The sequence below is a fragment of the Triplophysa dalaica genome, chromosome 23, assembly GCF_015846415.1.
Source record: "Triplophysa dalaica isolate WHDGS20190420 chromosome 23, ASM1584641v1, whole genome shotgun sequence".
NCBI lineage: Eukaryota > Metazoa > Chordata > Actinopteri > Cypriniformes > Nemacheilidae > Triplophysa > Triplophysa dalaica.
The window spans coordinates 2,329,236-2,354,165 of record NC_079564.1 but is presented as its reverse complement, the minus strand read 5'-3'; the positions used below and the strand labels follow the sequence as shown (position 1 = coordinate 2,354,165).

General features: G+C 38.3%; 4 protein-coding genes across 5 annotated transcripts; 2 read left to right on the top strand and 2 right to left on the bottom strand.

Annotated features, from left to right (window-relative positions):
* Nucleotides 1-319: 319 nt before the first annotated feature.
* zgc:112408 (uncharacterized protein LOC550260 homolog) lies at nucleotides 320-4,151 on the bottom strand. Of its 2 annotated transcripts, XM_056738072.1 has the most exons (8): nucleotides 4,101-4,151; nucleotides 3,782-3,854; nucleotides 3,598-3,704; nucleotides 2,823-2,892; nucleotides 2,632-2,714; nucleotides 2,192-2,395; nucleotides 1,899-2,033; nucleotides 320-1,212 (listed from the first exon to the last, which is right to left on the bottom strand). In XM_056738072.1, the coding sequence occupies exons 1-8, from the start codon at nucleotides 4,107-4,109 to the stop codon at nucleotides 1,024-1,026; spliced, it is 870 nt and encodes a 289-aa protein (XP_056594050.1). In that variant the 5' UTR covers nucleotides 4,110-4,151; the 3' UTR covers nucleotides 320-1,023. The 2 variants fall into 2 exon arrangements, with proteins under 2 accessions (XP_056594050.1, XP_056594049.1); XM_056738071.1 differs by lacking the exon at nucleotides 4,101-4,151 and having other exon boundaries at nucleotides 3,782-4,092.
* A 256-nt stretch (nucleotides 4,152-4,407) lies between these two features.
* abcc13 (ATP-binding cassette, sub-family C (CFTR/MRP), member 13) lies at nucleotides 4,408-13,713 on the top strand. The gene is made up of 23 exons (XM_056738546.1): nucleotides 4,408-4,618; nucleotides 4,755-4,818; nucleotides 4,900-5,032; nucleotides 5,453-5,625; nucleotides 5,966-6,143; nucleotides 6,280-6,534; nucleotides 6,767-6,832; nucleotides 7,006-7,143; nucleotides 7,473-7,619; nucleotides 7,911-7,962; nucleotides 8,076-8,124; nucleotides 8,925-8,985; nucleotides 9,063-9,282; nucleotides 9,358-9,512; nucleotides 9,764-9,919; nucleotides 10,020-10,198; nucleotides 10,395-10,515; nucleotides 10,594-10,695; nucleotides 10,889-11,032; nucleotides 11,496-11,654; nucleotides 11,897-12,063; nucleotides 12,524-12,718; nucleotides 12,807-13,713. The coding sequence occupies exons 3-23, from the start codon at nucleotides 4,901-4,903 to the stop codon at nucleotides 12,889-12,891; spliced, it is 2,934 nt and encodes a 977-aa protein (XP_056594524.1). The 5' UTR covers nucleotides 4,408-4,618; nucleotides 4,755-4,818; nucleotide 4,900; the 3' UTR covers nucleotides 12,892-13,713.
* A 444-nt stretch (nucleotides 13,714-14,157) lies between these two features.
* Nucleotides 14,158-15,224, top strand: lyz (lysozyme). Its single transcript, XM_056738545.1, has 4 exons — nucleotides 14,158-14,357; nucleotides 14,495-14,650; nucleotides 14,773-14,848; nucleotides 14,987-15,224. The coding sequence occupies exons 1-4, from the start codon at nucleotides 14,222-14,224 to the stop codon at nucleotides 15,054-15,056; spliced, it is 438 nt and encodes a 145-aa protein (XP_056594523.1). The 5' UTR covers nucleotides 14,158-14,221; the 3' UTR covers nucleotides 15,057-15,224.
* A 1,452-nt stretch (nucleotides 15,225-16,676) lies between these two features.
* On the bottom strand, nucleotides 16,677-22,299 carry chodl (chondrolectin). The gene is made up of 7 exons (XM_056738710.1): nucleotides 22,021-22,299; nucleotides 20,366-20,711; nucleotides 20,070-20,227; nucleotides 19,170-19,220; nucleotides 18,988-19,074; nucleotides 18,808-18,904; nucleotides 16,677-17,801 (listed from the first exon to the last, which is right to left on the bottom strand). Exons 1-7 carry the CDS (start codon nucleotides 22,094-22,096, stop codon nucleotides 17,717-17,719), a joined length of 900 nt encoding a protein of 299 aa, XP_056594688.1. The 5' UTR covers nucleotides 22,097-22,299; the 3' UTR covers nucleotides 16,677-17,716.
* Nucleotides 22,300-24,930: the final 2,631 nt, after the last annotated feature.

Genomic DNA, 24,930 nt, shown 5'->3' with positions numbered 1-24,930 from the left:
ATCCATCTATTCAAAATAAATAAACAAAGTAACCTTCAAATAACTAGACTACATTCTATAGACTGCTAAGGCAGTTTAAGATGGGTGATGTTCAGTCCTCCAGTATTCAGATCAATTCAGATCACTTCAGATTTTCTGATGAAGGAATGACTCATTAATACTAATGGATAACAGCAGTCTGCTAAAACAACAGTGATGATATTTAGTTTGAATTATTCCCAAGCACCTAAGAATTTTAAATGTAAGTATTTAGGTTTTATGAGGCTGCAGACACAAGAGCAAGTCTTTAGGGTTCAGGATCAGAACAGAAGCTGCTCTCATGTATGTTAGGTTAAAACAGATTAGATGACAGATTACCGTAACATTACTAAACTGTCTATCCATTCCTGCATCTAATGCAGTCAATCCAATTAGGTCTCAATGATCAAAGCTTGTTGAGCCCATTTTTCCAGTATGAGGTAAGCGGATTAACAGTAAGTCTTTTATCATGACAGCATTAAGAGTTCATGTTATGTTTCTATGTGTATTTCACATTGGACAGTCCGGCATGCATTCATTTCGGTGTTTGGTTTTTCTCTCTACAGGTTGAGAAACTTTTACTCAATACACATCAATACACTTAATTTAGTTTTTTGCTTTTTTTTAATGATTACACTTTTGTATAAAATGTCCAGACAAATAAGAGGAAGACCTTGAGATATTTAAGGTAAAGTACACATAATCTAGAAATGAATGAACAAAATCATATGGACAGTTCACATGACACAAATTATCTTATTTGATTTTTGACTTACCAATAGTGCAGAATTTGAAATATTTCTTATTAATTTTACTTTATAAGTTAAATAAATTAAACAATATTAATTACATTTACATTTATGCATTTTGCAGACATTTTTATCCAAAGCAAACTAATAGTGCACCCAAGACATATTTTGGACAGTGTGGTGTTCGTCGTGATTAATAAAAGTTAAATTTTATTATTCTTTTTTTATTGTTTATAGTTCATCTCTTACAATGAGGTCACCTCTTCATGAAATGAGAGATAATGTCCATAGGAAGAGGAAAGATCACTGTGGAGTTCTTTTCTGAGGCGATCTCCGTCAGCGTCTGCATATAGCGGAGCTGGAGAGCTGATGGAGACTCTGACATCACATTTGCTGCCTCCTTCAGAGCATGAGAAGCTTTCATTTCTCCTTCTGCTGCTATCACCTTTAAAGAAAAACATCACTCACATTACTGGTGAGCTCATCAAAACATGTACAAATATAAATGTGCTCAAATTACAAAGGCAACACACGTTCAGTGGACAATTTCCATTCACTTTTCACACAAACACGCTTCCAATTCACAGTCGGCTTGCACTTCTAATTACTGGAATTTCCATTCAACACATCCAGTTTGTTTTTCCACTGCATGCAAGTTTCGGTTTCCAGTCAACAAGCTTATGCAAAATCATGTTATCAACACAAGCATTCAAAACTATTTCATAAGGCGATATTAAAATAAAAAAGTCTGAATAATAAAACATAATGACGTGTAAATTAGTCTAACTTTATCAAAGTAATGAAAAAAGCATTTCAATAAAAATGAATTAACATAAGCAGTATGCATCCAATCATAACCAATAAAATAAAATAAGGCATTTTGAAAACAAAGGCTGTGATTCTTTCTTGGTCTGCTGGTCTTGTTATGGAAATTAGGGGGGCTTTCAATCCATCTATCCCATTGAGCGTGTGCGGGGGCTGCGGGTGTTCACCCTCCAATCAGAGAGTACCATTTCTTCTCAGACACAACACAAAGCTGAAAAGCTGATAAGACTGCACATGGCAGACTCCTCATCACAGATAGACTTTATTCAATGAGTAATAGCATTCTTTCAGCGTTCACACACCCACCTTTGCCCGTGCGTCTCTGGTAGCCTCTGCTTCAGCTGCCATAGCTCTCTGCAGGGTTGTGGGCAGTTTTACATCCTTAAGCTCTACCCTTTCCACTTTGATTCCCCAATTCTTGGATGCAGCATACAGGACGGCCTGTTAGGTAGAATATGAAAAGCAGACATGTGCATTTTGTTTAACAAATAGTTTCCCGCATACATTTGGTTACTTAAAACGTAGGTCTATTTTATTTTGGCACTGCATTAAAGCAAAGGGACAAGCAAATATTCATTGTTTTGTAGATGTGCTTTTACCTCCATCTGATCTGACATCTCCTCACGGTCTTTTAAGATGTCTGCCAGGCTTTTGGTACCCAGCATGTTTCTCAAAGTGGTCTGTGCCAGCATCTGTGTGGCATGAGTCGCATTCTCTACTTTGGTTATTGAAACGGTCGGGTTAAAGACTCGGTAGTAGATCACAGCATCCACCATAATAGTCACAGAGTCTTTGGTCAGCACCTGAGGAGGAATTTCAGAAATCTGGCCACTGAGGATTTAAAGTATATTTGATTTTTGGATATTTTCGTGATTTGTTGGCCGACATTCGGCCATTTATTTTGTGTTAACGTTTGGTTTTGTTGTGATATTACCAAATTACCACATTTTCACAAACAAACAAATTAAATAAATCAGATAGTAGTAGACGGGATAATAATGGCATATCTGAGATTCATAGCTTGAGGAAAATGACTCACTTCTTGAGCAGGAATGTCAAAAGACACTGTCCTCAAATCAACCTTACGAAATGTGTCCACACACGGAATAATCCAGAACAAACCTTTAAAACAAATAAAATAATCAGTCCTTCTGGTTAAACTTTTCCTAAACAAACATTATCAAATGGTTTGATTATAAAAGGAAGGTGAGACCCAAACAATTTACTTACCAGGTCCTTTCGCACCGCCAAGGAGCCTTCCCAAACGGAAAATAACAGCTCTCTCATATTCCTGGACAATCTTTTAAGAAAATAACAAAGAGGTGATAATTTGTATAATAATCTAGTTGGATCATATCTAGATTGATACATTCACAAAAAAACTAAAATTGAATCAACCAATTGCCTGCTTGCATTTGGTATCTACTTCATTTATATTCATTTGACACTTTACTTGCAAATAAGTATATAGACATTAAAAGCATATCTAAATTTACTAATTCACACTATGTCAATCCTCACGTTACAAATTATGGTGTTAAAAGACACTCTCCATTAGATCAAATAGCAGGTAAATGCCTATAATAAAAATACCGTAATGTCTTCTTCAGTGCTCGAATTGAACCAAGTCTTATGTGGGTCCCCCCACAAGACTTTTTTTGGTGGGGGTCACTCTCGCAACATACAATTAATACAAAATTTCAGAATAAAATGCACAACTATATACTACAGGCCTACATAAAAGAACAGGATTTTTTTGGGGCGCGGCGTTTCAAATATAAAGAGACATGACAACTAGCCATTGTACATATTTAATTCCCGAAATTTACAATATCCATAGCATGAATTTAATCACAATAGTCATTATAATTTTACCTCAAATAAAAACATCAATATCCGAGGGACCCCGTCTATTTTTTTACATCTTATGGGGAGTCCCTAATGCCTTATGGGGGGCACCCGGCTCCCCCCAGCCCCCCTTCAATGCGAGCACTGGTCTTCTTACCTTCATGCAACTCCACACCGAGACTGGAAATGTAAGCAGGATAAGGAGGAATGAAAAGAAAGTAAGAAGGTGTCCACAAATCCCAGAGCTGCCAGAACGATCTGAATCTGATTGAACACAGATACAATGTTAATCTCTGTTAATAACTCTTCTAAATATGCAGGATGCATTACATGGAAATTACCTGAGTTGAGTACGTCATTCATATCACTCTCTTCGTTTGCTACAGGTTCAATTTTATTGCGAAAAATCTCTGTCTGAGAAGACATCATTCTATACGTTATTAGTGGTCTCCTGTTTAACGAACTTTACTCTTCTATAAAAGTGGCACGGTAAATTAAATAGGCTCAGAAAAACCTTCCCCTTTTCACACACAACACGACGTAAAACGTTGTGTGTCACGTCGCTAAGCAACACAACTTAGCGTGTGAATTGCAGAAAGCCATCGCTTGTTTGCTTAATCTTGGCTTGTGTGGTCCTTTCAAACATATAACATTGTTTACCTTCTGCATATGTTTACAGTGTGTGTGGATGAGAGAGTGAGGGAAAGTAGACTCAATAAATGTCATAAAAAACAAGAATTAAAATCTTTCATTTCCACTGAAAATGCATCTTTGTTTTTGCCTTTACGTAACCGTGTCATAGAAACACAGTTACGTGTTTAACTCAAATATACATAATTGATTCACTAGTTAGAAATATACCTCTGACAGCTGTTAGACACGCCCCCTCGCCAAACGCGCCTCTTCCATTGGCTATGAGCTCACGCTCCGCGCGCCAGATGCGCTTAATTTCTGTGGAGAGCGCGCACGCTGTTTGTTGCCAGGCGCACAATAGGATGAGTTACCAGTCGACCAACGACGATGTGAAGTTTAACTGACGAGAATGTAGTTTACTTCATCTATTTTCTTTACTTTATTTGTTTTTCTACACCGTTATTCTTCCAGCCGTATGCGGAGTGCCACGAGACGCAAACGGAGTCGTGCATGGTTTCACCGGCGTCAAGTCTTTGTGAACTGAGGTAACGTTAACGACAACCTTCAGGGTTACATTTTTACAATTTACGTTACATTTCTCTTACTATTCACACGTGTTAAGTAAATGTCTCGAGACTCGATATTTCAAGTTGAATTAAAATCACATTGTTTTATGGAAAGCCTAAAAGAAAGTGCCAGGAGGATCTTGCCTTTTTATCCGAATTATCTTCTTGGATACAAAAAGGTGAGTCTTTGTTCACTGTTAAAGCCATGATGCATTAACTACTAAAGGATTTTAAAGAGTAGTATTGTTTCATGTGTACAGGATGCCTGTCATGGGCCACAACAAGGGACCACTGCAGTGGGCTGATCTCTGTCAACTGTACAATAATGACTCTCTGGAGACCCTGTGTTCAGTGTTTGAGTACCGGTTCAACAAACGACACAAATACTGTGAGGTAATGGTGAAGATGCAAAGAAAAAGTCTCTACAAAAGCCAGACAGCTGGTCTGGGGCATCTCACAGCGTACTATGTTCATTTAAACTTTTGAAGAAGCAGAAAAATACTAGCCATACATTCAAAATGCAAAAAAGAGAAATAAGTGCAAGAAATCTAAAAACATGTACATAAATGTAGGATTTTCTATGTGAATTCTACATTTTACCTGATCTGACATCATCCACAAAACTGAAACGACATTAAGATATTTTTAATATGATTAATCACAGTGAAATTCTTCTTCATCCATAATGCTGTTTCTTAAGTATAGTCTGGCTTCCACATTATTTCATTCTGGATTTACTTGTTTTTCATCACGCTTTTTATAAAAGGATTGCTGCGATTGAAATGTAATGGTGTTATTATTTAAACAATACAGGGATCAGACCTGGAGGATTCTGGAAGAGAGGCACTGCTGGTCTCCGGTAAAACACCTTCTGGTTACAGTCTTCTCTATGCAATATGGATGACTTTTCGTCCAGCCTTTGTCAAAGTTGTGCTTCTGAGATTGACAACTGATATTCTGAGCATTCTATGTCCTTTGACCCTCAGGTATGACCATTATTTTAATGAGAACTTTTATTCCATATTCAAAGTGAAAAAAATACACTAACCCTTTCTCTCAACAGGTAGTGGTCTAGCTTTTGTTGAAACCAGTAACTTTGTATTGGCACCTAATGTATTATGGCTCCTGTATGAACTATCGCTTATTGCTCCTAAACTCTTTGTAAGTCGCTTTGGATAAAAGCATCTGCTAAATGTCTAAATGTTAATGTAAATTAATCACTTCGTTGTTTTCCTCACTATTAGTTGCTTTGAATACAAGCGTACGCCAGATGGCTTAATGTAAATGAACAGAAATGTAATTCACGAACGGTGCTTTTAACATCAGGTGGATCATCCTGTTCTGTGAGAGGCAGCCTGTGTTTGACTGGGCAGGATACATGTATTCCCTGGTGGTGTTGGGTGCAATTTGCTGCTCTGCTGTTTCTCGGCAGCAGTTTGAGAGACATGCTGGGGTGACAATGGCCAATATCCAGACCGTCATGGCTGGTGTCCTCTACAGAAAGGTAGTTTGGACTGGTCTACAACATTTGCAAGCCTTTGTTCTGATTCTAAATATTATCCAACAAACTGAAACCTCTTCCATGTCCATGTCTTTCATGGTTCATATGCCCCCCATTTCCCCTCCTTTACATTTGAAAGACATTGTCTCTTTCCCATAGTTCTCAGCGGCAGCCCATCCTCCCAGACACAGTCCCTCTACCGTCACGGGAGGCTGAGTGTGTTGGGGGGCTGGCGGTTTCACTGGCCTGTTTCTGGTCTTCCCCCCTGAGAGTTGCTCTGTATCTGGGCTTACTATGGAGAGAACTGGGCCCCGGTGCGCTGGTGGGGGTGGTCGTGATGTTGATTTTAATTCCTGTCAACTCCGCAGTGCAGCGCAAAGTCAAACATCTTCAGGTCAGTAGGGACAGTCGCCTACAGCGTTGCCTGGATGTGTGCGTGTATTTAAATTAACAATACAGTAAATATTGATAAGGACAATTCACTTTGTCAATAGATCTATTGTTTTTCAAGGGGGGGTGTGATATTTACATTCAGATTATTTGTATTTTTGATCCCTCTCAGATTATTTGCTTTACTGAATATTCTGCTGTGATGTGGTTCAAAATATCTTTGTTTTTCCCCTCAGACAACTCAACAGGTCTTCAGGGAAAACACGGAAGAGCTAGTCAAAGAAATGCTGGATAAATTTCAGGTCTTTTCTGTTCCAAACTAGTGATCATTTTATTTGTAGTCAAAGTGTCAGATCTTTCAGAGTACTTGGAATTTCTATCTCGCCCAGATTCACAAATTTTAAATTCATTCCCTCATTCCTCAAATTCATTTCATGCATTCTCGATCTTCTCCATTTAATCCCTTTTTGTGTAGGCGCTAAAGCTTCTTGCGTGGGAGCCGTGGTTCCATCAAAGAGTTACCAAGTCACGGGCCAGGGAGCTGGAGATGCTAAGGATTCTGGGATATCCGACAGCGTTTTCAATGCTTGACTCCATCTGTGTGCCTTTCCTGGTTAGTGCTCTATTGTAAATATAACTACCAGAAATGTACTTACCTTTGTAAGCTTTTGTTATTTCTCCTTCAAACTAAAAATTCCTGCTTAAATATCCTCTCAATGATTTTGACTGCAAATTACCTAACCTCCCTACTCCAGATGCCGAGGGGCTTACTAGCAAAACAAATCCACAGAGCTTTGAGATTAAAACCTGAAAGTGTATTTTAGATTACAACCTGAGGTCGGAACATTGAGGTCCTTATGATGCTACTCGCATCAATGTGGGTCTCTGCATCAGTCCTTGCGTAACCAGATGGACATCTCTGAGTGTATTCTGTCTATGCAGGTTTTGTTCTTTAGCCTCGGCGTGTTTGTCCTGGGAGATGACGGAAACGTCCTCACAGCCTCTCAGATTTTTACATCACTCATTGTCTTCAGATTGCTGCGTCCCGCTGTGATGGATCTCTGTTGGCTATTTTCAGGCCTTGAACAGGTAATATTTTTGTTAAGTAACATTCATATAAAATTATATGCCACAGTTCAGTAGTCCTCAAACTTTTTCGTTGTAAGGCCCCCCTTGTGTGGGTCACATTGCTTTGTGGCCCCCCAAATAAAGACTTATGATCTTAAACTTAGAATTTTAATTAAACCAAAGACGTATTCAATTATACAATGCTGGAACATCAATTATTTTGATTTGTGGTATTATTCATTATAAAATTAATTTGCAGTTATGATACATTGATGTTTACTTCATTTTTCTTTCTGAAAATGATCTTCACAGTCATGTCAGTCTCTATGCCATGTGGAGAAGTTGTTTCTTACAAGGGATCCAGGTAGGGCTCTAGTATAATATAATTTTTTGTTTCTCCTAACAAAGAACATTATAAGTTAATAGGTAAACATAACTGTGTAAAAATAAGTCTTATAAATTCCCATTCTCTCTCAGGATCTGTGGAAAAGCTTTTACCTGACAGTTTTCAGGGGAAGTATGACAGGCAAGTTCTGTATTTTTGGCTTTGCTTTTTACAGTCGTAGAAAGCTGTTACGGATGTCTGGTGTTTTTACATTGACTGTAAGAGAATGCTTGTATCTCACATCTGCCCTGCTGCTGATTTGGTTAAAAGACTGTTATGCCCACGTTGCTGTATCATCGAATGATCCTGCCGAAAAATCATATTTCCTATTATTTCCTATCCCAATCCTATTGAATGCATTTTTTTTTGTTGTTACGGTATTTGATCCAGAACAGTGAGTTTTGCCTGTGATCTGACCCCCAGGTCACTACTGTCCCGTGCAGTGGAGATGCAGCTTTAACGTATTGCAATAGTTTTAATTTGAAGACAAACATCAGTGCATTTAAGAAGATTAGTTATGCTTTTAATATCCACCTGAACTGTTTGTGAGGAAGCATAGGTTTCTTTCCGCCTTTAATGTTCTAAAGTGTGTTATCGCTGATAAGGGTTAGTGCTTAAAAGACGGCCATTGGTCACCGGATGATGTGGTTGGATATGGAAAGGATAATCTTGAGCTTGTTTCTTTGTACTGACAAAACGGGGCTCAAGACGTTTTTTTTTAATCCAGCATTCATGAGGTTGACAACATCAACAAACAACACCATGTTTCTCCACCCTGTCTATGGTTTTCTTGCAATGATGTGTGAAATGCAGACGCAGCTTTTATGCATGCACTGGCATTTAAACTATTTAGACAATTCTGGCTCTTAAAAAAAAATGTATGACTATTATTGTGAGATACAAAATATTTCAATGAAGAGAAATGTTTTTGTTCTTTACAGGTGTGGAGATGACAAGCACTGTGATTTTAATGATGGAAAGGATCACAATCTATTCCAAAAGGTTTACCCCACTAAATATGATTTTATGTATTAAATTAGACTCTTTAGATCTTCTTGTGACATGGTTTGTTATTTCAGAGTAATGGTGAGGCCCACAGGCTATATCTGAAGGCTTTTGGCTGGCACTGGGCAGCAGCGTCCACGCTGATCTACCTGAGTGTGTGTGCGGTGTGTTTGGCACAGTATGTGGTTCTGAGCGTCTGGACGAGGGAAGCCAAAGAAGTTCAGGGTCTGGAGGAGTGGAGAGAACTTCGGGACTCACGACTCGCTTCGTACGCACTGCTAGGACTCATGCAAGGTTATTGGCCATAGATTTGAGATCCTGTGTGTTTTTGTTTGTTTGCTTTTGTTATTAATTGTATTTGTGTTTTAGTCTTGCTTGTGTGCTGCGCTGCTTACTGTCAGTCATGCGGCTCTCTCAGGTCCTCTGATGCTCTACACTCAGAGCTGCTGTCAGATGTTCTTCACCTGCCTGTGCGCGTAGACCAAATGATAGATCTCAGAAAGCTACTGCAGACCTTTACTAGGGTGAATGTCATTTTCATCTTTGTTGAGTCGTGTCTGACGTCATTCTTTAAATCCTATATTACTTCTGGTAGACACCAAAGCCAATACAATTGCAACCCTGCCGAGAAGACCAGCTTATACCATAATACCCCGGACATTTACATTACATTTCACATTTGGCAGAGGCTTTTGTCCGAAGCAACTTGTAATGCATTCCAACATTTTAATCAGTATGGAATCAAACCCCTGATCTTTTATCCATCCTTTTTCAGGATATACAGGTGATTGACGAAGAACTACCTAAACATCTGCATGGGTGGCTTACGAGTCTTTTGGAAATACTGAGCGCCTTAGCTGTGATCACTTTCATTATGCCGGTTTTCAGTCTGGCTGTGTGTCCTCTCGTAATGCTATTCCTCAATGTTCAGGTACATGTTTGACTGCTTATCATCACCTATACACAAGTATATGTTTGTAGTTGCTCGTTTTTATTAAATCTCCATTTTTAATTCTTCTACCCTTTGTAAGTATCAGTTTTCGGCCCACATGAAAATGAGGAACATGGAGTCCAATCCTGTTGTTTCAGTTTCTTCTCAGACGTCCGTTGAAGATCCACTTTCTGGGCCAAAGGAGGTGTGTGTGAAGCACCACCTCCAAACCTTGAATCAAAACCTGCTGGTCAAGTACAACAGAATCAACACTGAAAGGTCATAAATGCAGCTTAGTGTCACAGCAGCATTGGTGCAATTTTATTATTTTACCCCAAGGGGGCGCCATATGAATGCATTTTTGATCTCTGGCTGAACTGTATCTCTGTTATTCATTCAGCTTATTTTATTTTTTATATCTTCGTTTCTGCTCTGCATAAAAGTTTTGATTTTGTCACTTTTTCACTATGTGCAGTTGGTTTGCACTTCGGTTTGATGCGATTGCTGGGATTCTGCTCTTCTTGGTTAGTTTGATCCTGCTTGAGACCCAGCTGGACTCTGGTATTGTGGCCCTGGCTTTGATATGTGCTCAAAATGTGAGTTTGGTCATGAGACCTTCCCTGAGTTTTCTACAATGAACACTTATTGACTTATTAATTAAGATTTTGTTACAGATCACATCACCTCTTCACCGCTACACCCATGCTTTCTCCGATATCAACACAGGCATGTTGAGCATGCAAAGACTTTGTGAACTTGCCAGAATTGAGAAGGAGGTACAGGGTAACATAATACTTTTTTAGGCACTTCTTTTGTGTGTGTATGTTTGTCACCCCACCCATAACCCATAATGGCCAAAGTCATTGTGTAGCAAAAATGAAAGAAAGAGATTTGTTTGGTGTCATTGAATTTCACACAGTATGTTTGGAAATGCATTATACTCATTTTGGCCTTCTGTCTTTACCACAGGCAGCGTGGATAGTTGGCCACACACCTCCATTTGACTGGCCACAGCGAGGGGAACTGAAGTTTAGAAATTATGATTGCGATGCCTTGTACAACCTCTCACCAGCAATCAGGGGTCTCAATCTTACCATTTTAAAAGGAGAAAGGGTACTTGAAGTGTTTTTTTATACGAGGATGCATATGTTTTATACAGTGTATTTTTAAAAGGCCTTTAGTGAAAATGCTTTGTCTTTATTGTCTTAAATGAGTAGTGATTTTATTACACATTTTATCATCAGAAGAGATTTTTAGTACATGCATGCAAACTCTATTTTGCAATAATTTTTTTGTAAATGTAAATTTAATGTTAAATGTAAATAAAGATTTACATAAATGTTGAAAATATGATCTACTTCATTTATTATAATTTCACATAGACATTATTATATCATAATCCGAATAAGCTTTATTCGCCAAATGTGCACACGCACGAGGAAATTATTCTGGTTAAACGCACAGTATACACATGATCCGAGAAATCGAAAGGATAAAAATATAAATAATATAGTGTAATATATTATTTATTCGCAGCCATTTGTCATATTCTCTGCTCAAATTTTTGTGTTTATAGATTGGGGTTGTGAGCAAAAAGAAGGCAGACACTGAATGCTTTCTGAACTGTCTGTACCGGGTGACGGAGGCCAGCAATGGTGCCGTGCTGATCGACAGCGTAAACATCGCCCGTGTCGGTCTGCACAACCTCAGGAGCCATCTGCAAATCATTTCTCAGGTTTGTAAAGCAAAATTAGATTTGCAAAACAGATTAAAAAGGCAAGATCCAGCCAGAACAGAACTGATCAAAGACTGGAGGGGAAGGAGTGTTGACAGGTAACATCATAATTTCAATGGGTGTGGTATAAAGAATGTTAAAGAATATCGTGCGCTATTCAGGACTGGTTTAACCGAGGCTCCACCAGTAACCGATTATTTGTTTATTGTAGTCATTGAGTTGCTGTGTACCATGTGCTGCAGGTCCCTGTGCTGTTCTCTGGTCCCCTGAGGGCCAACCTGGACCCGTTTGCTCGGCATACTGATGCACAGGTGTGGCTGGCTCTGGAACTCTGCCATTTGAAGGAGCAGGTTCGACAATTGCCTGCTCAGCTGCTGCACCCTGTTCAAAGGACGTCCATCGCTCTGAGGTGTGTGGGAAATATTGTAAATTGTCTTTTGATGCCTCTGAACATTACACAAATATGCAAAATTGGCCAAAGCGTTGTTGTTAACCAAATGTAGTTGAACTTTAAATTAAGGGACTGTGGTTTTATGCAACAGTGGCCATGTGCATCCAAAAACCGTCTGTACTAGCATTCAAATAAAGTTCTCTGTGTGTACGGAATATAGGTGTCATTCCTGAAATTGTGGCGAGATTAAAAACGGTAATAGCATGGATTGGACTTTCAACTGCCAACACTTTGGTGTACACTACTTTTAATCAGAATAGTAAACTCAACGCTATTAATATTGGAACATGTGTTGATCCGATTAATCACTCACAAAAAGAGAAGTCAATATAGATATATCTATAGCAACCTTTTGTGTATCGGCACAAGAAATGAATTGTTATGGATAAAATATTTCTCCTTTTTTTTTGTGTGAAAGCCTGGGGCAGAGGAGGCTGCTATGTTTGGCTAGAGCACGGCTTGCAAGGGTCAAAATCCTCCTTGTTGAAGAGGCACTTCCATCTGTGGACCTGGAAACAGAGCAGCTGGTCCAGCGGTTGGTCCACACAGAATTTAAAGACTGCACTGTTCTGTGGCTCAGTCAGGACCCAGCCACTGTCATGCACACAGACAAGTCCGTCACTATCATTTATGCAGTCTGTGAGTCATTCTATCATTCAATGTCAAGTATTCATGTTATTTATGACCTGTTGTTGCTCTAGGGTGCTGGTCTTGAACAATGGACAAGCTGTGACGTTTGATGCCACTTCTACTGTCCTCAAGCAGGGGTCGCTGTTCAGTCAATAAGAGGAGTTCTGAATGGACTATCTGACTGGATACTCAGGATTTTTGAGCATGGGATACTGTTTTTTGATATACAGTTTCAGAATCCGATAACTGATGGAAGGTTTTAATGTACATTTTATATTACGATTAATAAAATGTTACATAATATGAAAAGATGGACCAAACGTTGCAAGATTACATGATTTGTCTTTTCTCAATTATATTTATGCCATTGGCAGACGCATTTATCCAAAAAAAACTTGCATTGCATTATATTATACATTTTGTTTTCCAAGCATGTGCAATCCCTAGGATCAAACCCATGACCTTGGTGTGCTAGCGCCATGATTTAACCATTGATCTTCAGGAAAGCTTTTTAAACTTGGTTACATAGTTAAGCTTTAAAAATTTTGTTATCTTAAACAATTTCAGAAATGGTTCTCTACACTTTCACTATGGTGGTAGTCAAATTTTTTTAAACTTGAAAACACTCATTCTAAGAGTGTTAAAGTATACCACAATAACTTTGTTACAACCTGAATACTAATAGGTACTTTTCTCTGAGGGCTGTAGGGGGTGGTTGTGTTTGGGGCATCTCTCTGTTGTCACATCTTTGTCTCAATTTCCTCAACGGTTATTGTCAGTTAATTGCATCAAGAGGCAGTTTATTTCACAACTTTAACAGTCACAACATCTTTCCATTGGTGCACGTTCAGGCATTATCTGACCACTAAAATAAAAACATAATTTGGTTGCTATACTTTATTTATATTGGACATTAGACTGACTATCAGGTACTTGGAATTATAAAAGGTACTTTAATAAAAAGTTTATATAAACGGATGATCTGCTTTTTGCTCTGAATGTTTTTGTAATGCTGTTGTTATATGATACTGGTGGTGGGGTGGTTAAATTTCATGACTAATAGGTTCTTGACATGCTTCTTCCACTGTTTTCATGATTAATGTAACATGTTGATAAAAACCAGCAAAGTGAGACACTTAAATTTAGTCATGTATAATTGCGTCCGGTTCTTCCTAAACCATTATGCCGGTTTAATACAAACTTAATGACGCCTAATTTACTGTTGACATTGCAAACTACACACAATACATATACACCTGTCTATTTGCGAAGGAAAACAGAGCTTTAATACAAAGTCTGTTATTGCCTCAGCACCCACACTTGAAGCAACAGCACCTACTGTAGAAATCTAACAGCATGCACTTGTGAAAACAGGTTGCAACACAAGTCTGAAACTTTGCCTATAAATAACCACCAAACATCTTCCTTGCATTGAACTCTTCCTCAGGCAGATATTACGAGTGTCTTTCAGAGCAGCATTGCAGATATGAGGGTGGCTCTTGTTGTCTTGTGTGTGATGTGGCTGTCGTCATGTGAAAGCCGCACACTGGATCGATGTTCTGTTGCCCGGATCTTCAAGGATCAGGGACTGGATGGCTACGAGGGATTCTCGCTTGGCAACTGTAAATTCACCTCTCACATTGTCAGAGCTGATTTGCTCTGTGCTTGTCAAATCCTTGGTTATACAGTATTCATTTAAACTCGTAGTGTGTTTTAATTTATAGTGACTTTTTTTTCACTTTCAATCATGTTTCAACAGATGTGTGCATGTCCTACTGGGAAAGCAGGTTTAAGACCCACAGAGTGAGGACGGCTGATACTGGGAAAGACTATGGAATCTTTCAGATAAACAGTTTCAAATGGTGTGATGATGGAACTCCAGATGGAAAGAACCTGTGTAAAGTGCCCTGCGCAGGTACTCTAAATCCCAATACATTTGTGATCAAAACATACTGATTTTTTTATTGAGATAGTATTTGTTAAGCACATGCTTGGTGTAAAACTTTCAATGGTATGTAAACGTGTTTTTTCTGATAGACTTGCTCAATGATGACCTGAAGGCTTCCATCACCTGTGCAAAGATGATTGTGAAGGCAGAAGGACTGAAAGCATGGTATTTATGTTAATATTTATAATGCATATTATGGGTCACATGAATATTAACAAAGGTTACTTGTTGTTTGACCTCAAGCTCTTTTTGTATTTATGCATGTCCATTTTCACTGAACGTTTTTCTGATCTGTGTCTGCAGGGACACCTGGGAAAGTTATTGCAATGGCCGTAAGATGACACGCTGGCTGAAAGGTTGTGGTGTGCACTAACAAGATCTTAGTGTCTCTTTATTGATGCCCTCAGAGTATGCAATCATGCATTTTTGCTCTTTGGCAAATTTTTAAAAGCAAAGACTAAATTGTCCTCAAAAAGATATGCAACCTTGCATTTTTTTGTTTTGAGTTTATTAAAGTATTTACCCAAATTCCGTTTTAATACGTCCTTGTGAAATGTGTTTTTCCATCTTTACAGTGTTGCAGATATGTTTGTGATTAGTGTGTGATTTTATCAACATACCCATCAAGATAAATTCACAAGTTATATGGACTGTTGCACTGATATTAATACAGAGGTGTCACAAAAGCTCAGCTTTAAAGTATGGAGTGGGGAACAAATGCATTTACATTTATGCATTTGTCAGACGCTTTTATCCATTGCATTTTATTATAAATTTTTATTTTTGATGTGCAATCCATTGGGATCGGACCTATGACTTTGGCATTGCTAGTGCTCTAACCACTAAACCACAGGAAAGCATTTGGAGCGTGTCACCAAAAGTGCTGGGTTGTTTTAACCCATAGTTGGTTCCAATTAATCCACAAAATTGCATATTTGACCCAAGCATGGGTATAAACATCCCAGTAGTTTTAAAGTGTAAGGTGAAGGTTTGTGATGGTTAAATATAGGATTTAATTCTCTGCCTCACCCTCAATATCAGCCAAATACATAATCGTAATCAATGTTATCCATCCACCCTCACAAACATTCACAACCCCACCTGAACGCAATTACACTGATTATCATTACCGTAACCCCATTGATTAGCAGTTGATGGCTTTGACATTTACAGCGCAGTCAAGATTTACAGCGTTCACATCGGGAGGAAGGAACCTAGTTGGTTTTCATCGTTATTAAACCGTACTTCAATTTTAATAGAGAAATACAAATTTGTGTTTGGATCCAGTTCAGATGAGATGCTTGTGTTGTGTATCTCTAATAAGCTTAAATCACCCCCCCCTCCAGATGGAAATGGGTTTGTTTCTTTAATTCCACCATGTGCCTGTGGACTAGTGATTACAGTCATATCTATAATTACCAGATCCTGAGTGTGTGACGTGGGTTCTCCTGTCGGAGTCGAGGACTGATTCGTTTAATTGGCTCTGTAATTAGCAGTGTGCTTTAAAGTCTATGCTGTCACTAATTGTAGGCCAGGGTAAATCGCACACAAAGTACCACATCTTTTCGGTGTTAATATGGTCCAGTTGATACAGTATGAACGGGTAACTCTTGTCAACCAGCTGGATGCCCTGAAAGCATTTAGATCTTTATCTCTATTTAATGTATAGTCATTATCCTATCCTATAAAAACAAATGCTTTGTTATCATTGTAGGTTTAGCTTTGATTCAGCTCAGAGTGAGCAAATGTATTGTTTCTGCAAAATAGAGATACGGATGTGAACTATTTGTATGCTTTGATGCTTTCATTTTCTGTAACAGTATTTCCATTACAAGGGGCATATCAGTAAGATCACATAAACCTTCTGTTATAAATCCCAAAACTAAATATTACATTTGAGATTAATTCCCCATCTCTTTTCACTCAAAACTGGAGCTTTTACATTTCTGACCAAAGGTCTATACAATGCAAGTAAAACAAACGTACTAAAACATCTTCACATTTATATATTTTGTAATCCGTGTACACATGTTCAATTCACCTGTCTCAAAAATATACAAAAGTATTCATTGAACGTTTCAAATCCAAACACGCAAAGAGACCCACACTCACAGAAAGTGAAGACAGTAGCTTCCTGTACAACCAGTCATCATAGTTCAGATACAATATCAATACGATATCACAATATCAATTAAAACTAATTTTTATGCTATTTAAAGCTGACAGCACAATAACCTGCTTATTTATTAACTATGTGCAATATTTCAAAATGTTGAGATGATAAAATATCAACATGCGAAACAAAACCTCAAAAAAGCTTTGCAATTGCGTCATACAAAAGTGTGAACATTTTTGATTATATATCCGTTGAGTTTCTTTTAACAGCTTAAACTACAGAACAGATGCTGCATAAGTTAATCATTCCAGTCATTTCTGTAATTTCACATTTTGATGTGATTAACTCTATTATGAGCAGTTGTATGTCATTGCGAATCCATTATACAGTATGAGAAAATGTTTGAGAAAAGTTTTTTTCAAACTCATCTGAAGTTTTTTGAAGTATTAATACTGTATGATATTTTCGGTTATTGATGCTTTTTAGTGATTCATTTCTTTGTCACTGACTTCAGTTGTGTGACCCTATCCGCTTGTCAGTGGGAACCCTTAATTCCTCTTTTATGTGTTTCCCACTTGCACTTGTTTTAATTACAGTCATTTAATTGCTCGCTGTGTTTGGTGCCAATTAGCATTCCCCCTCCCTCAGCACCCTCAGGTCAGATAGGAACATGAAATGCAAAGAAAAAAAATCTTAGTGAACTGAAAACTTGTCAAACACGTAGCTTGAAATAAAATGGCAAGCGTCTCTAACGTGTACAGCAAAGTGAAACACTGTATGTGTGACTACGCAGGCATTGCCGCACATTTTAGTTTGCCTTATGATTTACACACAACTGACAATCAGACGACACTCTTACTGAGTAACGTGGTTAAAAATGCCAGAAACCGAGCTGCTTGGATGTTATACGTGGATCTTTAAACTTCCATGCCGCTATCCGCCTTTGGCGTCTCGGAGATCCAGAGAGTTGATTGGTTGATGCTTGTTTTGGTCCGTGGTGTGCTTAATAAAAAAAAATATGAATATTAGACAAATATTTTTCAACGTGTTCATTCAGGTTGTTGATTTCCAGTGATAAATGCGACAATGGTGAAATGCAATTCTTAAATGTATTAGTAAAGAAAGTAAAAAAACACATTTTTAAAAGCAATGGCCAGCACTGCTATATATTTTTTCTTTATGTGCTGTTGGATAACTTTATAGCACAAAACGTAATGTACCCAACATTTACAGATTAAACTCAATGAACAGATGAAAATAGAAGCAGCTGTTATTATAGGCTACTCCTGACTGCGTACTCTGAGATTGTATTTAATCACGAGAACAAGTGGCAAACATCGTAAAGACGACAAGCATCATCTGTTAAGTAGTTAAGACGCTTATCCGAAAGCTTTGAACCCACTCCAGCAAGCCTTTTACTGAATACTGCACACTCAGTCATTGCCAGCGATTAAATGCATTGTCTGTGAATCTTCAGTCTGCCTCGGCGATCGAAAATATGTTAAAAAGACATCGCTCTGTAGGAGGGGGTGCCACATAAACATAATAAATTAAACAAATAAAGCCCTATGTAATATCATGCCAAGAAGGTTAACGGGAGATGAACTGTGTCTCCTCTCTTTTGAGGCGCTGGAATCGGAGGATGGAAAAGGCTTGCTTCAGCAGTTCTGTTGGCATGTTCCCTGCCCATCTGGATATTTATGGTACGAGAAGCTGAACTTGATTTTTATCTTCAATGCAGTGGGACGTATTGCGGCAGTCAACCCCAGACCCCTCCCCTCACACGCAGATATGCCAAAAGCACACAATAAATTTGTTGATGGTGGTTCATACAGAATAAACTGTTTTGTAAGGCATAGCTACAAACAGCTGAATCTAATTCATCATATCGAAGTCTTAAGGTTAGCGAGGGCAAATACGTGTCAGATCTTCACCAGGGATGATGTGGTGTGTGATAGGACAGCACATTAGCATCCGTCTGTCAGCTTTAACAGTCTTAATGGCTCACCTCTTGCACAACATCTGAAAACAGCAAGTGCCCGAAGCCACCAGGATCAGCAACAGAAGAGGAATGGTGGGAATGATCACATAGATTAGCAGCATACCTTGAAAAAAAACATCCAAGTTATCTTTTTCAGTAGTATGTTTTGCTATTGGTAGTGTAGGTAAGTTTTAAAGGAAAGGTTACTTGAGGGTCCTGGCATTATAAGTTGGGGGTTTTCGTCGTGATTGGCGGGAGGCGTTCTTCTCTCCTCCTGGTCTTCAGTGGAAAGATCTGGAGGGCATATTGAAAAGGTGTCTGTATTGTGTCAACGTTACGTCAATCTTAAATCAGACAAATGATGATGGATCTGACACCTGGCCACTTACCAGAATCACGTCCTGCAGGTCTGTCTCCCTGCTCTTTAGCCAGATAGCTCACTGCTCAGAACAACAAACATTGTTAAGTTCGAAGTTGATCCACTTAAGTGTATGAAAACTGCGTGTTTTAACAAGACCAGCATTCCTGTTAATACTAGTTTTCATAAAGCCTTAACAATTCACTCATCCGTATGTCATCTTAAACCTCTATGACTTTTTTTATTTTGCAGAACACGAAAGAAGATTGGATGAAGGATGTTGTTTCAAGGACGTTGGTAACCAAACAACATCGGCCGCCGTTGATCTCCATTGTATGTGCACAAAACATTTCTCAAAATATCTTCTTTTATATTCCACAGTCATATACAGGTTTCACAAAGCATGAGGGTGAATAAATATTTGACAAAATCTCTTTAAATATCCTAACCAGAAATATATCCTAAGTCTTTATTTTTACAACACCAAACTTCCCAAGATAGGAATGCTGGTCCGCCAGCTAGTTTAGTTTAGCATTTATTTAAAAAAAAAAATTCTCATTCTCCTCTACTTATATGTTTTCTGAAGTTTGCAACAATGCATATTGGAAAAGGTGCTAAGGACTAAAACAATTCTTCCAACTTTAAAGGGATAGTTCACAAAAAATGAAATATTTATCATCATTAACTCATTTGAATGTCAACCTGTATGACTTTCTTTATTCTGCAGAACACAAATGAAGACATTTTGAAGAACGTTGGTAACCGAACAACGGCAGTACCCATTCGCTTCTATTGTTGGACACAAAATCAATTGTTTGTCATACAGGTTTGAAATAACAAGAGGGTGAATAAATGATGACTATTCCTTAAACCAGCCTAAAATGTATCTAAATCGTTCTTTTCAGCAATGAATGTGGGAATCACCCAGTACCTGGTTCATATTTGCAGATGAAATTATGCTTCATATTGCACCGGTCATCATTCCACTGGTAAAGGTACGGCCCGCCAGGCCCGGCCAGAGCTGTGGGCTGATGATACATCACCACGCAAGCTTCTCCTCCACAGGATGGTTCATCAGCATACCAATTTCTACAGAACAAACCGAATGCTGTAGGTTAAATCACACAAAAATCTAACATATCATAATATATATTCAATATTCATATTATTGAACAAGTAAAGTAAAACATAAAACAAAAAGCTAGAAAATTCCGCCTCTTCTTATACCTAAACTGTGAGAAACTTCCATCCGTCCACCTGTACAGGTTAGGACACGAAGCGAAACTGCCGGGCTCCTGTGCGCTCTCATTCTCCACCCGTGTCAAGCCGACCCAGAAATCTCCGTCTGTGATGCCTGATCCACTGACAGCACCGCCGGAGGATGAAACGCTCAGTTCTTTCAGGAGATGTTCGATGTGCTTCTGCTCTGCTGAATTCTCGATGCTCAGCAACGAACCGCCGTCCCCCTTGCACACCTCCAGAGCCTCCCAGAACGCCACACGGCTCGACACGTCTCTGAAGTAAGCAATCTTATAGCATGGGTGCTCAGGACTGCCCTGACACACGGTCTGACCTGAACAGACAACAACACATTGGGTTGTTTTTCCTTAATGCATATATTGACATTGACATATATTGTATGCTGTACATATAATTGCACTCAACAAATAAATTGAGTTCGGTTCAAATTTTATTTTTTATTCCATTGTGGATGAAATGATAAACCACAAATCAACAAGGGTGCAGGTACATTACTGTATCTAGTAGTCAGCAGAGCACTTTTTATTATTTATTATTAAATTTATTTAAAGAACCGGACACTCATAATATTACAGTGATTTAAACAATTTAAGAGCTCACACAATGTTTTTTGGTCAGTTAAAATGATCAAATAAACATTAGCATGGAGCCTGGTGAGAGGAAACTAAAGCAAAGAATTAAAATATGAAAGAAATCATGAAAAAGTATCTTCATCATCATCATCATCATCATATAAACTTAAGATACACTTGTGGGTCCAAGTGGGAGAATTGTAACTGTGATTGATACACAAACTGTTAAAAGTCTAATAATAACATTAGCTTCCTGGCCAGGAGGTACTTTAAATAATTGCTTGGTCCAGATCTGCTATATCATCAATTTAAGATCAGTAATGGGCCAGATTAACTGGGGGAAAACTGGACTCAGCATTTTCCCAACCAGCTTCCGTAGCTTTCATCCTCAATTCCTGTCTTTGTGACACAGTTTTCCTCCTTCAGGATGCTTTCCAAAAGTGCTGTATCCTTGTCGCCTTCAATAAACCCAAATCACCTCACAAAGAACACTGCTTACTGTATTTCAATTTTCCCTTGGCACATCATTTTAGTTCAGGTGCACACATCACATCTTTAAGTCACAAATCCCTGTCTTTAAGTAATTTAATGATTGCACGACATTTAACAAAAGCTCAAATTTGTTAAAAAATCTAAATATTCATGACCCAAATTATTCTTCTTTTCCAAAAAATACACGTGATGGATTTCACACACCCATAAAACCACAGGATTGCATCTTATCTATTTATAAATATGGCGCACAGAAAACAGAATTTATGTAGAAGAAGAACAGAAATAAGAACATGTCAAAACACTTTCATATGCAGAATAAATATAATTTAACTAATATTAATAAAGTAATAGTTTTTGACCTAAATATAATCTTTAGAAGTTTAGGCTATAAAAACTACTTTTGCGCATTTAATTGACCACAAAAACAAATCACAAAAAGAAACATTTGGACTCATTTATAACAACTCTAAAACTGAAAAAAATTCTAGGCTATGTAATATTTATTGTGTCTGACAATAATTAACCCCTCTTTCCACCAAATATATTCAAACTTACCACTCACAACTCTCGCGCCCCAGGCGCACGAGACGAGAAAAGTCAAAGCACAAAGGATCCAGAGTACCACGCGCATTCTCGCTTGCTTCACACTCGCATTTGAATAAGATGATGGAGTGAATTACAAAAGTGAATTTTGTCCCTCTCGGGCGCCTTTTCCTATCGTTTACGGGCAGTGCTTCTTCCTACCAGTTTGTAAAGACATTATTTCCACCACGCTGAGCTGGACACTTTGCAAAGCCTCTGAATTCTGGAGAGACAGAGAGAGAGAGTGACTCGTTTCGCGTCTCCACTCGAGTGGGCAGTCGATACGCGGGAGCGCGCGTCGCGCCGGGCTGTACTGCAGGTGATCGAACAGGGCGCAGATGTTCATCACATCTTTTATTAAGCGAGAAGCACGTCTCGGGCTCGACACGCGCACTTCTGTTATAAGGTGGATGATGGGACAGGTCACAAACACAGTGTTTGAGTTTATGAAAGTGATTTATTGGCCCGATGTGAATACGCACTTGAATATTACGCATCCAATTTAACAAGCAGAGTACTGTCGTTTATTGTGTGTTCACAAGTGCGAAACAGAATTGCTGTTTTGCTGAATTCTGTAAATTGCATGATGTGGCCTTGGTAAGATGGTCTGTAGGTCTATCTCCAGTAAAAAGCAAGGTTTGATGGGCATACTCAACCCTTTTGACACCATGGAGATCATGGAGCCTTTCCAAAATCCAACAGCACCTCACAAACGGAGCTTAAAAGAGCATTACAGGCAATATTATAAAAAATCTCAACATAAACCCAAATGTTCAGATGATCTTAGACATCAATTTATAGCACCATATTTCAACTTGTCTCATAGCTTCTCCAATTTGGGGAGAAACATCTGAGACAAAACTGATACTTAAACAACTAAGAACTTTATTATGTTCAGGTTTCTTTACAGTACATCAAATGGTTTTTAATTCAACACTGACTGTTAAATCATGGTTCTAAAACATGAGCTGAATATCTGAGGGGGGTTTAACAGCATTGTCCACGAACACATTTCTCGGTATGATAATTATGTTGTCAAAGCGAGATGTCGGCCCTGTGCTCCGATTGATCCGTTCATCCGGCCACGTGGAGCTTTGCCGATCCGAAGACTGTTAACCGAGCTGTAATATGCATCAACACAAAAATGCTATTACTTAATTTGCTTCTTTCTATCGATCACTTATTTCCCATCGCAGATGCCATTCTGTACCTCAAAAGCGTTCAATAACGACACAGAGAGATTCTCGGACACATTATCAATAAAAAAGCAGCTGTGTTATAACTGAAACTCTTGTCAACAGAAGGTATTAAAGAGATCTGGCTGGAAGCACCGGCAGCAGAGAAAAGAAAAGAAAGGTCTGGTAATCACAAAGAAATGAAGACGCTGAGTGTCTCTTGCCAGCTCGCAGAGAGAAAGCATCAGCCGGGGAAACGGGGTACTGCTGATTTTGCAAGGCCGAACAATCACATAAATCTTCAATCTCATCATCTGCTTCTCACTGTTTCTTTAATCCGTCTTTTCTACGTCTCAGATCAAGTCACGCCGAGCTCATTCTATCACTTCGGTTAATTGCCCAGAAGTAATCATTGGCGTCAGGTTGAAGGCACCCTCAGTTCAGATTAAAGGAATGAACTGTGCTCTTCTTGTGTAGGGAGGTGCATCCAAATCTAATGTTATTGCATTGTGTCAACAGATGGTGGGACCCTTTTTAAGAGATTGGATAAAAATGCATTTACGTTTTTGGAGATCCTTTAACGATGTGGAGACCTCACTTTGAAACACTGACATGTAAGAGAGTTGAAACCCTGTCGGAAATCTGATAAGCAGCCAAATCCATTAATAGAACACTTGTAATAGGATGTGGTGTTCATTTGTGCCACTTTAAGGTGCCCTGACCTGTGCACTTTGACCCTGTAAACATATCTCTTCATGAATGTGTACTCTATTTGTCAAGTGCCTGATTCTCATTTTATAAATGTGTCAATGGTTCCAAAGCACATATACACAAACCATTCAGCATTTAAAACTATTAAACTTGGATTAATTCTGTGACTGGATTATTTCTTGATAATTCATGAAATTAAATATGCTCTTTTTGCTTTAGTGTATTACAATAATGCATTTGGCGATGCATTCAGACTTAACATATATCAATGTATTCATTTCATGGGAATTAAACCCATAACCTTGGCATTGCTATAAACACGTCTTCAGTCTTACACTTAATGAAATTCCACACATAGCAATGTATTTAAAATAGGGATGCGCCGATATACATTTTGGCCGATAACCATAACCAATAATTCTTTAACATGAGAAGCCGATAACCGATAACGTTATACAGTATCTAAATATTAATATAAAATTCCCTAAGAATGAACTGAAATGCAAAAAGTGGACAACTGCTTTTAATTAAAAACGTTCTCCGCGAAAACAAGGTAAACATTGGTTCTCTTTTTTACCCAGAAAATCGTGTACCAATCCTACTTTAAACTACTTTTCTGGTGTATTTAATAAACAAATTATAGATGTTCTTCCAGAAAAATGTTTTCAATAGCAACATGTTTATAAAGTCTCAAGACAGAAAGCATTCAGACAGCATTCTGATTCAAACAAATGCTTTCATTCCTATAATTTACACATTCATAAATACTGTATCTACATACTCAGCAATGTTTTGATAATAGCAGTAAAGTGAATGATCACGACAGAAAGACAGTACTGTACTGTATTTTAACTGCAAGCAACTCCAGATGAAGTAGTTTAACCAGAGGAAATTATTGAAGATTTATCGGCTTTAATATCGGCATAAATTTTATTATGTTCCGATACTGATATGGCCGATAATTATTGTGCATCCCTAATTTAAAAGATAAAATGTA

What these genes read in the sequence shown, in the direction of transcription:
- lyz (XM_056738545.1), top strand. Translation starts at nt 14,222, where the DNA reads ATGAGGGTGGCTCTTGTTGTCTTGTGTGTGATGTGGCTGTCGTCATGT. An exon ending in GTGTAAAGTGCCCTGCGCAG is followed by an intron (nt 14,651 to 14,772) that starts GTACTCTAAATC and finishes TTTTTCTGATAG; the next exon opens with ACTTGCTCAATGATGACCTG. An exon ending in GCAGAAGGACTGAAAGCATG is followed by an intron (nt 14,849 to 14,986) that starts GTATTTATGTTA and finishes CTGTGTCTGCAG; the next exon opens with GGACACCTGGGAAAGTTATT.
- chodl (XM_056738710.1), bottom strand. Translation starts at nt 22,096, where the DNA reads ATGCGCGTGGTACTCTGGATCCTTTGTGCTTTGACTTTTCTCGTCTCG. An exon ending in GGAAGTTTCTCACAGTTTAG is followed by an intron (nt 20,228 to 20,365) that starts GTATAAGAAGAG and finishes TTTGTTCTGTAG; the next exon opens with AAATTGGTATGCTGATGAAC. An exon ending in TTTCAGATGTTGTGCAAGAG is followed by an intron (nt 17,802 to 18,807) that starts GTGAGCCATTAA and finishes TTTTTTATTAAG; the next exon opens with CACACCACGGACCAAAACAA.
- abcc13 (XM_056738546.1), top strand. Translation starts at nt 4,901, where the DNA reads ATGCCTGTCATGGGCCACAACAAGGGACCACTGCAGTGGGCTGATCTC. An exon ending in CCATCTGTGTGCCTTTCCTG is followed by an intron (nt 7,144 to 7,472) that starts GTTAGTGCTCTA and finishes CTGTCTATGCAG; the next exon opens with GTTTTGTTCTTTAGCCTCGG. An exon ending in ATCACAATCTATTCCAAAAG is followed by an intron (nt 8,986 to 9,062) that starts GTTTACCCCACT and finishes TTGTTATTTCAG; the next exon opens with AGTAATGGTGAGGCCCACAG.
- zgc:112408 (XM_056738071.1), bottom strand. Translation starts at nt 3,869, where the DNA reads ATGATGTCTTCTCAGACAGAGATTTTTCGCAATAAAATTGAACCTGTA. An exon ending in TGGCGGTGCGAAAGGACCTG is followed by an intron (nt 2,715 to 2,822) that starts GTAAGTAAATTG and finishes TTTGTTTTAAAG; the next exon opens with GTTTGTTCTGGATTATTCCG. An exon ending in AGATGTCAGATCAGATGGAG is followed by an intron (nt 2,034 to 2,191) that starts GTAAAAGCACAT and finishes TCTACCTAACAG; the next exon opens with GCCGTCCTGTATGCTGCATC.